General features: G+C 35.2%; 1 protein-coding gene across 3 annotated transcripts in view; it reads left to right on the top strand.

The window, feature by feature from the left end:
- Nucleotides 1-2,493: 2,493 nt before the first annotated feature.
- Nucleotides 2,494-12,703, top strand: part of LOC111050922 (DENN domain-containing protein Crag) — a 136,478-nt gene continuing 126,268 nt past the window's right edge. For all 3 annotated transcript variants that reach the window (XM_039435679.1, XM_039435678.1, XM_039435677.1), the window contains exons 1-2: nucleotides 2,494-3,023; nucleotides 7,564-7,660. In XM_039435679.1, the coding sequence (XP_039291613.1) occupies nucleotides 2,822-3,023; nucleotides 7,564-7,660 (299 nt within the window). In that variant the 5' untranslated portion in view covers nucleotides 2,494-2,821. The remainder of the gene's footprint in view (nucleotides 3,024-7,563; nucleotides 7,661-12,703) is intronic.

Here is a 12,703-nt window from a genome sequence, read left to right as displayed (position 1 = left end):
AGCGTGGATTAAACTGCATGCAGAGAGGATCCAGACATGTTGGGCAAGGAAAGATTGAATTAATTGAGCTCCAGAGTGTAGATATTGTTTGTGGTAGGAATCAATCAGGAGTTTGACCACATGATGATGATTTGGGAGGATGACAGGATGTTGAAGATCCGCTGATAAATGAGATTGATTTAAGCGACCTCCAACTTGCAGGAGACCAGGAGACGCCTCAAAGCATCTAATAATTATAATTTCAGTAGCTTCATGAAGTTTAACAGATTATCTCCCTATTGGGTTAAAATAGAAAGAATCAAACATGTGTGGAAGACTTTGGTTTGTTTGCTGTTCAGCTACAAATTCGAATAATATGATGAAACATATTCCGGCTGAGACGAGGGGGAGTTCAGTGCTGTGAGATTCCTATCCTACCGAATTCAAACCAAATCACCATTTCACACTCATTGGAATCGGCAGTAAACGAAACGAACTGAGCGGAAACAAATGTATGTGAAACTAGCTTGTCAAACTTCGTACCGCCAAATAGTTTATTAATGCATCTCATGACAAACTTTAGCTGAATGCACACCTGAGGAGGCGCGATGTGGCATTTTTTTTATATAGATAGTTTTCCAACTGCAAAATAAATAATTTACTAAAAATCAATTAATCCTGAACACCGAAGACAGCACAACTATTTGAAACAAAGCAATGTATTGAGAGCATGTAAGTCTAACCTGAGGCCGCACTGCTGAATGGTTACACACAGAACAGTCATTTTGTTATAAGTTGAGGCGCTCTGAATAAAATACATAGGCGGTTATGGAGTAGCACACACTCTTGTCTACTATCTACCGACAGCTGCTGTATGACGCAATGATTATAACAACTGATTTTTATTTCTGTGTGTGGCCAGCTCACAAATCTTTTCTCATAAGGATCACATGTAAACTTTGAAGGACCGTAGGGAAGAGTCCTGAAGTTGGATTATAAATTTGATAGGTCATAAACCTGGTCCTGAACATAACAAACACAACTAAAAAAAATCATCAAACTCGGTGTACATAAAAAAGTTATTGAATGTCAAAATTCAAGGCTCGATTTTTATTTATATAGATAGATAGACTAATAAAACAATATAAAAAATCTTAAAGCACCCTTTATTCAGAAAAAAACGTTATAATAGTTTAACAACTAGTTTTGGTGATCACACCATCGTCAGGTTATAAAATAGAATAAAATTCAATAAATGTATACTAATTGATACAATATGAACATATGCTTAATTTCATATGATTCATTTATTTCTGGTTGAAGTTATTAAATATTTAAGTTTAAATTTAAAAATTTTATTTACTTTATCAAAATAGGATTATTTAAGTCAAATTGAATTATATTTATTAAATGATTCCTATTAAATTTTGCAGTTCTATAGTTATAAAATTCTTCTTTTACATTCAAATTTATTACTTTCATCACCAATGCTTAATATTTTCATATTAGAATTTATATTGATATAATTATGATTAGTTTTAATTAAATGCCCAGCGAACGCTGATTTTTGAGTAGTGTTTAAAAAATAAAGAGTGCTTCAAGATTTTTTCAATTATTGTTTTACTAATTAAAAAAGAGTAGCCCATGGGAATGAAGTGTTTTTATAGATAGTCTAGTCTAATATAACCTATTCATGTCGAGAGGTGTACAGTGCTGTGTGATTTAGAAAATTGTATAAGCTCAAATCAACTGAAAACAAACAAAAAGCATACCAAACCAAATAAAACCGTATTTCTCATGTGTGACACAAAAGTGAAGTCCACATTATAATGGATGTGTTTGATTAGCAATGGTAATCATAAGCAATTTGCAACAAAGCGGATAGCTTTATTTTCTTTCTCGCTTTGCTCTGTTGCCAAATCGTCTTTTAACAATGTAGAATTGATAATTAATAAAAAAATATTTCATCTTAATTATGAAAATGTATTATGAAACTATTGAAAATATGATTTCCTGCTTAATAAAGCATACGGTAATTGATTATTTGAAAAAATGAACAGTTAATATTACATCAATAAACCTGTATCAGCTACCGTCCATAGAAGGCATTGAAAAGACAGAGGATCGGCAACGTTTTAATCTTATATTTCACCACTCCCATTATAACGTGGACCTCACTATAGCCTACCAAACGTTGGTTGATAAAATGCTCACCTGTAGCTCTGCTATATGTAGTGATGCTTTCGAAATTATTCCATAATGGCTCATTCTCCAACTGAGAATCTACAGTTCCACTCTTGTTGTGTCCCGAGGTAATGCTCTGAAGGAATGTTTGAAATAGATATTTTGTCTGAAGCTATAACTGCATATTAGTGGTGATTGAATGGAATATTCACATGAAATAAAACTTTCCTATAGTTTTTTTTTGATATCATGAATAAGTTCAATTTTATTCACATTTATGGTAACTTTGATTTTTTTGTATGAATGTTGGTAGCAGTTTAGTAATTCAAAATGGCCGACAGCTGAAAAGTTTGGAATGTCAAGATTGTTGAAACACTACTATTTTGATAATTACTTGTAATTTGTTTTTCTTTAAATGTGTGTATAGTGTGTGACATTTCTGATTCACACAAATCACATTGATTATTGTGTAGAAATGGCTGTGATTTGTAAATCGTTAGTGTTTGCATTTGAAGTTGTCCATTAGAATTTTGAATTTAATTTGTATTGTGGATTAGATTTTGAAGGCTAAGAACGGGGCCTTGAGCCCGTAACATGCAGTTTTGGTTTATCACAAATACATTTTAATTGTGTTGAAAAGTTTCAAATAATCTTTGATATGGATGACAGAAGAATCGCCGATTATTTTGTGGTAGCTGGGTTGCCCGATAAGTTGCAACCGGTGGATGATTTTTCAAAAGATGGAACTTACTTGAAACAATGTCACAATAAAGCTCCAATAACTGATATTACTGTGATATTTCCAGGGTTTGAGGAAAGTGTTCCTCCTGAGTATGAAGTTATAGAGCAGACACCAACAGGTAATTTAAATTTTCAATAAAAATAAGTTTTCTTAATCAAATTTGAAATACAACAAGTGGTTGATGGTAAATTTTCATTAAAGGCCCTAAAGTGTACGTCCAGTGCTAAAACCTGTCATTAAATTTTTGGTTGGAATCGATTTAGTATGTTATTTTGAGCACAAAATCATAAAAATTGAAAGGTGGTCACTATTGTTTTTAAAATAAACTAAGCTCAAAGTAGGCCTAGCACAATCTTACAAGCATTTAACCTATAAGTAGTTAAGGTTAGGAAAAGCTTAAGGTTAGAAAAAGCTTTAGGTTAGGAAAAGCTTTGGGTTAGTAAAACTTAGATTTGGAATATTATAATTTCATGATTTCGTTAATCAAAATGGCTGCTACTTATAGGTTAAATGCATGTAAAATTTTGCTACTTTGAACATAGTTTATTTTAAAAACAATAGTGACCGCTGTTTAATTTTTGTGATTTTGTACTCAAAATAACATAGGCCTACTAAATCGATCCTTACCAAAAATTTGATGACAGGTAGGCTATATTGGCACTGGACGTACACTTACACCCCTTTTTATATTGTATAGTCTACAGATTTTGTTAGACTTAAAATTAACGTAATCTCAAGGTTTTTTTTTAGTTCACCTTTCAAACTCAGTTTAAAGTGCTCTAGAATCCAGGCTTTAATATATATTAGGCAATCAATAACAGATACGAATGTTCTAAATCCAGTTTCAGTGTCAGGTATGTTACGCTGATAAAAACAATCGACTTATAGTTTTTGCAAGTAGCCTAGCCTCTTTTCAAGGAATTATTGGATCAGTGGACTTTTATCCAATAATAGTAGTACAGTTTTGATAATAGTATTTGACAATACTTTGAGTAGGTCTACTTGGTCCGTTCTCAATCAATTAAATCATACAGAATTAGGCCTACACATCTTCTAGCCAGGTTATGTTTTATGTCACTTGCACAATCATTTTTGAGTTTTAGGACTCAAAATATCTCGATCAAAGTCAAGGCCATTTCTGGATAGATCGCGTCAGTATATTTCAACATGAGAAATAAAAAATGCTGTGGTTAAAGTTACGGTAACCGTAACTCCATTCGCGTTCCAGTAAACATTTGCGCATGCGCGGCTACCGCTATTTACATGTGCATTGTGGTGTTCTGATGGTTTTTGGTCACATGGTTATGATTTCTAAGTAACCTATCGTTTCAATGTTTCAATCTTAAAGTTTACATCCTTCCAGGATTTGAAAAAATATAGTAGTGAAAAAGAAAAAAAAAATTAAAGGATGAGCTTGTATATTATAAATTGAAGTACAAATGTACTCATGGTGGTGTAATGAAAAGTAAGTCCAAGTGACATAGACCAAAAAAAGTAAGTTCAAGGAAAAATATAACCTATGCGAAAAGCCTTTAAACGAATCATTATAGACCTAAGCTATTTATTACCTGAACTCCCGATTTTTTTTGTGTTAGAGGGGGGTGTAGGGGGGTTCTGTACCCGAAACCCCGAAAGATAGATTAGGAAACGACTTCAGAAGTGATACTTTCAGGTTCAATTGGTGTTCAATTTTCAGCTGCTCTAATATAATTATGCTCTATTCAGATATGCTACACCATACATCCGCATATATACGCACTAAGCTCACCTTTTCTAAATACAGCAAAGTATACGCATTGTAATGCGTATATATGGATATACAATATATAGGCATTACATTGCTGCATTTAGACAAGGTAAGCTCCGGTAATGAGTGCTGTGACAACCGAAGTTTGTTGGCGCATGCGCAAACGAAGTCATAACTTTACCGGAACGCGAACTGGAGTTACGATTACCGTAACTGTAGCCACTGCGAATAAAAAAACACTGGTCAAACAGACTACAATTTACTTACAGTGTTGAAGAACACAAATATCTCCATTAGCATCGCCAGAAATTACTGAAATATAGGCAAACTCTTTTCAATTAGTCACTCAGACAAGGATGACCTGAAGATGTTTACCGGACGCGCCCTTACCGGCTCCGGTTGGTGGTTAAACATTCTCATCGCCAGCACAGGGAAACAGTCCACCTTCGACAAACGACAATGCGGCACATCACATCCAAATTTGTCCTTCTCCGAGTGTTGTAGGATTGCACTTGCTCTCTCCGATGTAGCGTTGTGATGTTATTCCTGACATATAGCAATGAAGCTAAGATATAGTGTCCACAGAATCTGCGGAAGACTGGGGTGCAATGTGCATAATACTTGCTATATGTGATGATTCGGAGAACTTCCTTTTGGAGCAGTAGATTGTCTCTGACATGTGGCGAATGTCCCCAGATCAATGTACCTTTTAGTATGCGGCTGTATACTCCAATTTACATCCAAAACAATGATAAAATACAGTAAGCTTACTCTATAAATGAATTAAATAAGTTACAAATAATAAAAAACTTTTACGAAACTATATCATTTTGAGACCAAAAAATCAAATAGCCTACACTATTCACAATATTTATTTGTATCTGCATATTGATCAGATTTTGAACAGATAAACGTTAATCCTTGAAATAGCTATCCAATAATATTCTACTGTATACTCATGGGTTTGGTCAAGTTTTAGTGGCATTCGCCTCAAACTTTTTTCCTCCGCAGTTCAATGACCATTAGGAGTTCAATGAACCATAAAAATAAGAGGTCCCAGTATAAATCCTTGTAGTACACATCTGTTTACAGTTCAGAGTAAGGGTTTATATTGAATGTTTTTTTCAGTGGTCGATTATTGCTTACAATGTAATAGATAATCCTCCAACCACAGCAGAACTTAACCAACTATTCTAAGCTTTTTAAATTTTCCTGTCGATGTATTCCAATTCAGAGTATCAAATGCTTTCTGGAAGTCAATGGAAAGGCCAGATACTGTTTTTTTGTCCTATCATAAGATATCAATGATGATTTGCTGTATTCCTTTCTAAATCTATGCTTGTGACATGTTATTAGATTCAAGATGCTTGATAAGTTGATCGTAGATTGCACGTTCTATTATTTTTTAAGTGGCAATAGGTCTGCAGTTTTTAGGGTCTAATTTGTCACCTTTTTTAAATTTTTAAAATAGTTTTGATATTTTCAGGCTTTGAGGTAGGGTTGTCTGATCGATGGAAGCATTAACAATGTCCAGTAATGGTGTTTTCAATTCTCGTTTACAGTACTTGAACATTTTGCTGGTGATGTCGTCGAGTTGTTTGCCATGAGCTTTTCAAGTAGTCAGCTCAGTTCTGTGTGTGTAATGGTTTTGAGTTTAGTGAGTGCTGGTGTTGTAGGCTATTTGTCTGACTTGGACAATCCAGTACTGTGGCACATGCAGGTTGCACAGGTGGATGGATAAAGGTAGCATTTAGAATATTACCATAGAGAAACAATAGCGTAAGTAGATATCCCATGGTATATGGAGTTTATGTTGTAACTTTTACTGTTATGTCAAGCCTATAGTCCACGTAGTTCTTTCCCTTGAAGCTGTGTGACACTGGTAGTCTCTCATATTGTGCCGTTCATACACTCTCACCCGGTCAAAACAGTAAAAATCGGCAATAATCGACAGTAATCGGCTTGAGATAACAGTAAAAGTTGTGACATAAACTCATTATACCATGAGATATATACTTACGCTATTGTTTCTCTATTATATTACTGACATGATAGGGATTCGTTACAATGATGTTGCTATGAACTAAAGTAAAACTAGTGACCCCCCCCCCTGGGTTGGAGAACTCGCATGAACTGTTGTATTGTAATCTTTGAAACCCGCAACTTTTGATTGTACAGAGTTGGTTAAAATTATGGAAACAGCTAGCCTAAATATTTCTTTTACAAGAATAATTTGAAAAAAGGTTTCATTAGGGATACTACTTGAAATGAAAAATTACCCTGTCGCTTCAACATCTTTGTCCCTGATATGAGCCAAAATTCATTTTTTTATAGAGACAGAGGTCATGTGATACATGATTTCTATACAGAGTTCCAAGAGAAAATGAAATAATCTGTCAACGCATGAAGGACTGTTTGTGCCGGTTGTACAATAGCTGGTTAAACTTCAATCGTGATTAATTTCATGAGAACCATTTAGAGAAGCCGTCTTTTCAAAAACGATAGCTCTCAAATAGCCTCTGCTGATGTTACGAATGAATGAATGGAAAAACTGTAGTAATTACATGCGATGAATTCTTCAGCTGAACAACTTTTTTCTTATGCACTTTAAATTTTATTTTTATATTCTGAAAAAGGACGAAGGAGTGATTAATTCTGTTGTCCAACGAACTTGTCCTGTAAAAAGGTTCGAAGAATACGTATTCAAAATTTGAAGCTGATTGATCAATTCTTTCTCAAGTTATTGAAGAACATACAAACAGACAAACAACAATTTTGGCCTTGAGTTAATCACATGTAAGAACTTACTAACGCTCGTTCAATTATCATTGTTCATTGTGAATTTCAAACCTCTTTCCTCATTTACAGGAAAAATAAATGCTTTAAATTTGCACATTTATATTTTTTTTAGGTTTGCTAGCTGATTTGAATCATGGCAGCCTTCGTAGTCCGGAGGTTTTCCTATGCTTTAGAAGAGGAAGAGACAAACCACCGCTCGTTGATATTGGGTAAATTTTTCATTTTTGAATTTAAAATGAATTTATTCTATTTGAGAAAAACAATTTTCTATTACCATTTCTATTATTTTGTTATCATTTCTCTTGCTTTCACAAAACAATGAAAAACACACTTTTCAGGTTCAGGCCTCAAAACATACATAAATCATGAAATGGTATTTTTTCGTTAGGGGGGCTACTCTTGAATAGAAATAAAAAAAATCTCAAGTACCCTTTTTTTTAAATATTTTCGGCTATGATGTCATTATCAAATTATTGATAATTATTTATTACATATTATTGATAATGGCATCATAGCCAAAACACGTCGTAAGTAAACAATACAAAAAAGGGTACTTTGGATTTTTATTTCAAGAAATTTGAAATTTGTGTAAATTATTGGTTTTGTGAAAGCAATAGTTTACTTACCTTCGGTACTAGTGCATGGAAAGTAATTATCTAAAGTTCTAAAATCATTGAAAATGTATGTGGTTTTTAACTGGTTTTACAAAACAAGAAGTACAATATGCGTTGCAATATGTCACTATAGGAACTTTCTATTCATTGACGGAACGCATGAGGTCTATTTTTTAACTCGAATTTTCTTTCGCCTGTCTGAATGTATGTATGTATATAACGCATTAACGGCCAAACGCGTTGATAGAATTCTGTGAGATTTGGCAGGAATATTACTTTTTTCTACTGCGCGTCGATGTATACACAAGGTTTTTTAAAATTTTGCATTTTAAGGATATTATAAAAGGAAAAGTAATTTCATATATCATCTATTCTGAAGATAGGATTAATCAGGCTATAGAATTTTTACTTTCCTTGCCCAATTGCCATAGGTAAGGAAAGTATTGATTTCCGAAAAAAATTAAGGTACCCAAATTTCTATATTTCTATGCGTATCAAGGTCCCCTGAGTCCAAAAAAATGTTTTTTTTTTGGGTATTGGTGTGTGTGTGTGTGTGTGTGTGACTGTGACTGTGTACACGATATCTCATCTCCCAATTAACGGAATGACTTGAAATTTGGAACTTAAGGTCCATATACTGTAAGTAATCGACACGAACAATCAAATGCAATTCAAGATAGCGGCTAAAATGTTGTCAAAAACATGGTTTTCCGCGATTTTCTCAGAAATAGCTCCAACGATTTTGATCAAATTTATACCTACAATAGTCATTGATAAGCTCTGTCAACTGCCACAAGTCCCATATCTGTAAACATTTCAGGAGCTTCGCCCCATCTATGCAAAGTTTGATTTTAGATTCTGAATTATCAATCCTCAGATATAATATTTAAACAAAAAAATTTGAGTGGAAAGGTTTGAGCATGGAAATCTCTGCAATAATTATTAATGTTTAGTAACATTTTCACCTGAAAATGGAAATAAGCTCAAAATTCGAGAAAATGTGATTATTCAATTGCAAACTGTTGGCAACAGCTGTTGCTTCTATTAAATCATTCACTATGAAGAGAAAGCAGCCTCGTGTGTCTCCAGCGTTATAGTCCTGTCACCAGCTGGCTCAGATCTTAGAATAGAAGACTTGAGATGCGCGTGAACAGTAGCGTCAGGTGATAAATTTTCATAACGGCAAGGGAAGATGTGTGAGTGCGCCAAACCAGATTTTTTATAATCAATCAGCTGACAAGTGCATTCATTGCATTCATTAAACAGATGTCTGGAGAAGCCGTGTCTATTTCTATAAGGCCCATTTTATACGAGCGCTAATGCCGCGGCGTTAACGCAGCGTTTCTAGCGTCGCGTTAAGTAGGCAATAGTACTTCCATAGTGCGCGCTAAGAACGCTGTGTGTATCTCGGTTCAGCGTTCCGCGGCATTATCGCTCTTATAACATAGGCCTAAGGTCTATGGTTTCAATATATTGTTTTGCAGTCATGGTATTATGATGCGTGCCCCCATCAGAATCAATATTCTCACATTTGAATAAAAATTAATAGGTGATTAAAAATAGAATAAAAAATAATTAAATAAACTAAATAATGCTGAAGGAATTATAATATTTCTGATTGAAAAAAATCAATTTTCAAATATTTGAGAATTATTTTTATCAGATGAAATAGTATCCAACCTAAGCATCATATGCACCATATGATGAAGCAACCTATGCACCATCTGGGGTGCATTTTTCCAATAGACTTTTATCATAATGAAATAGTATCCAACCTAAGCATCATATGCACCATATGATGAACCAACCTATGAAGCAACCTATGCACAATCTGGGGTGCATTTTTCCAATAGACTTTTATCATATGAAATAGTATCCAACCTAAGCATATGTTTCGTCTAAAAAGGTAATATAACGATGGTAGCTGACAGTGTGGATCGTACTCAAATCAAAAATCCTTATTTAAAGTAAGTTGAAAAATCTGGTTCTGTTTTGCTACTCTGTTAATCAACTCAAAAAATAAACAGAACTCTAATGCACATCTATTAGAAGAAAAGTGAAGATTCAATTAGTTGAATGATGTAATGAAAACGTTCATCATCCATCTATGGTATGAATTTGAAGAAAATCGTTAGAGTCGTTTTCGAGAAAACCGTGAAAAACATGGCTTTTTAGTCATTATCCGCCATTTTTCTCAAGAATATTACGGAGCTCTTGAAATTTACCCAGAGATGAGAACCATGCCAGTTGATAGGGCTTATAAATAGCTATCCATGGTATAAATTTGAAAAAAATCGTTAGAGCCGTTTTCGAGAAAAACGTGAAAAACATGGTTTTTTAGTAATTATACGCCATTTTCTCCGCCATCTTGAATTGAATTTTATTGAATTTCTTATTGTCGGATCCTCATGGTATAAGGACCTTAAGTTTAAAATTTCAAGTCAATCGGTTAATTAGGAATGGAGTTATCGTGTTCACAGACATACACACACATACACACACACACACACACACACACACACACACACACATATATATATATATATATATATATATATATATATATATATATATATATATATATATATACACACACACACACACTCACACACACACACACACACACACACACACACACACACACACACACACACACACACACACACACACACACACACACACACACAGACCAACACCCAAAAATCATGTTTTTGGACTCAAGGGACCTTGAAACGTATAGAAAACATGAAATTGGGGTACCTTAAATTTTTTTGGAAAGCAATACTTTCCTTACCTATGGTAATAGGGCAAGGAAAGTAATAAATTAAAATACTCATAATACAAGCCACAATCTGTCTTCTAGATTAAAATACTCGTAATGCAAACTACAGTTTGTCTTGTACCAATCAAATCTCCAAAAGGTTGGTTTTCGTTTGTGCGGATCCGCGTTCGGCTGTGTATGCGTATCGTCAAATTAGCAACTTACCCAAACAATAGCCCCCTGTGGGTTGGGGGAGCTTTGAGTCGAACATCGTACTCAAGAATGTGTTGAAAACCAGAATATTCACCCACAGTATCCCTGCTTGTCGTAGGAGGCGACTAAAAGGGACCCAATGCAACTCCAGAAGTTGCCTTGCCTTCAAACCCACGGGATCTGCCCCATCAGGGCAAAAAGAAAAAACCAAGAGACCAGAGATTGGTGAAACTCCAGGCACAAATGTTGGTCAAGAGGCTGAGTCGAGGGTGGTCGGGCGCCCTAGAGGCAGTTTGGCGTCCCCTCTCTCAGCGGAAGGACCTTCAAAAAGGCCAGGATTGGAACTCACGTAGGTCACGAGTTTGTGAGTGGAGAGGCCAAAACTCACCACTGCTCAAAGAAGGGCGGCCATTCAGGCAAAACTTCTTGGGAGAGGTGAGGCTTTTGATCCTGCAGAGTTTCGGAGAGGCAAAAAGAAAAATCCAAGAGACCAGAGATGGGTGAAATTCCAGGCACAAATGTGTGTCAAGAGGCTGAGGCGAGGGTGGTCGGGCGCCCTAGAGGCAGTTTGGCGTCCCCTCTCTCAGCGGAAGGACCTACAAAAAGGCCAGGATTGGAACTCACGTAGGTCACGAGTTTGTGGTTGGAGATACCAAACCTCACCACTGCTCATAGAAGGGCGGCCATTTAAGCAAACATTCTTGAGAGAGGTAGGCTTTTGACCCTGCAGAGTTTCGGATGGGCAAAAAGAAAAACCGAAGCGACCAAAGATGGGTGAAACCCCAAGCACAAATTTGGGTCAAGAGGCTGAGTTAAGGGTAGCTGGGCGCCCTAGAGGCAACTTGGCCAGCCTTTCCTCAGCTGAAGGACATACAAGAAAGGCCAGGAGTGGAACTCACGTAGGTCACGAGGACCAATCAGTCTGAAGAGACTGTCAAGCATATCACACAGGATTGCGACAAGCAACCAGGTGAAGAATGGGATGTTAGCATTGGGAAAAACTCCTGGTTCTTGAAAAAGACACAGGTATTAATTTGCTCAACTAACATACTACTTGGGAACACAATAAGCTTCGGTTGACGTGTGGGGTTCATTGAAACTTTGGATCATTGAATCCGTCCCTTCAAAATCATAATCATACTCAAACAATAAATCTATTTGTATCATATCCATTAAATTGATATCGTATTCAGATGGTGTAATCTGATTATGAAGAAGGCACCATTGGTGTTAGAACATGTTTGTAATTTTAGAATAAATTGGTGATATTTCCGACAACATCCCAGTGTTTTCATTATGGATAGATATGACAACATCTCACAAACAACAGTACAACTAACAAATTATGAATTTAAATCTACCTAGAAAATCTTATTTGTTCGTGGGAAATCATTATCACGTCAGAATGAGTTACAATAATTTTTCTTCACCATTTCTTCACCATTATCTAGATCATTTAATCATTTTTAATTCTATTTTCAATCACCTATTAGATTTGTTTTTCAAATGTGAGAATATTGATACTGATGGGCACGCATCATAAAAAATATTGAAACCCTATATATCCTATTATAGAAATAGACACGGCCAGACATCTGTGTGAAGCATGCAATGAATAATCCACTTGTCAGCTGATTGATTATGAATAATTCTATAGTATGATT

This window comes from Nilaparvata lugens, chromosome 9, assembly GCF_014356525.2.
Source record: "Nilaparvata lugens isolate BPH chromosome 9, ASM1435652v1, whole genome shotgun sequence".
NCBI classification, from domain to species: domain Eukaryota; kingdom Metazoa; phylum Arthropoda; class Insecta; order Hemiptera; family Delphacidae; genus Nilaparvata; species Nilaparvata lugens.
The sequence above is the reverse complement of the archived record's forward strand: the minus strand, read 5'-3'. Positions and strand labels throughout refer to the sequence as shown.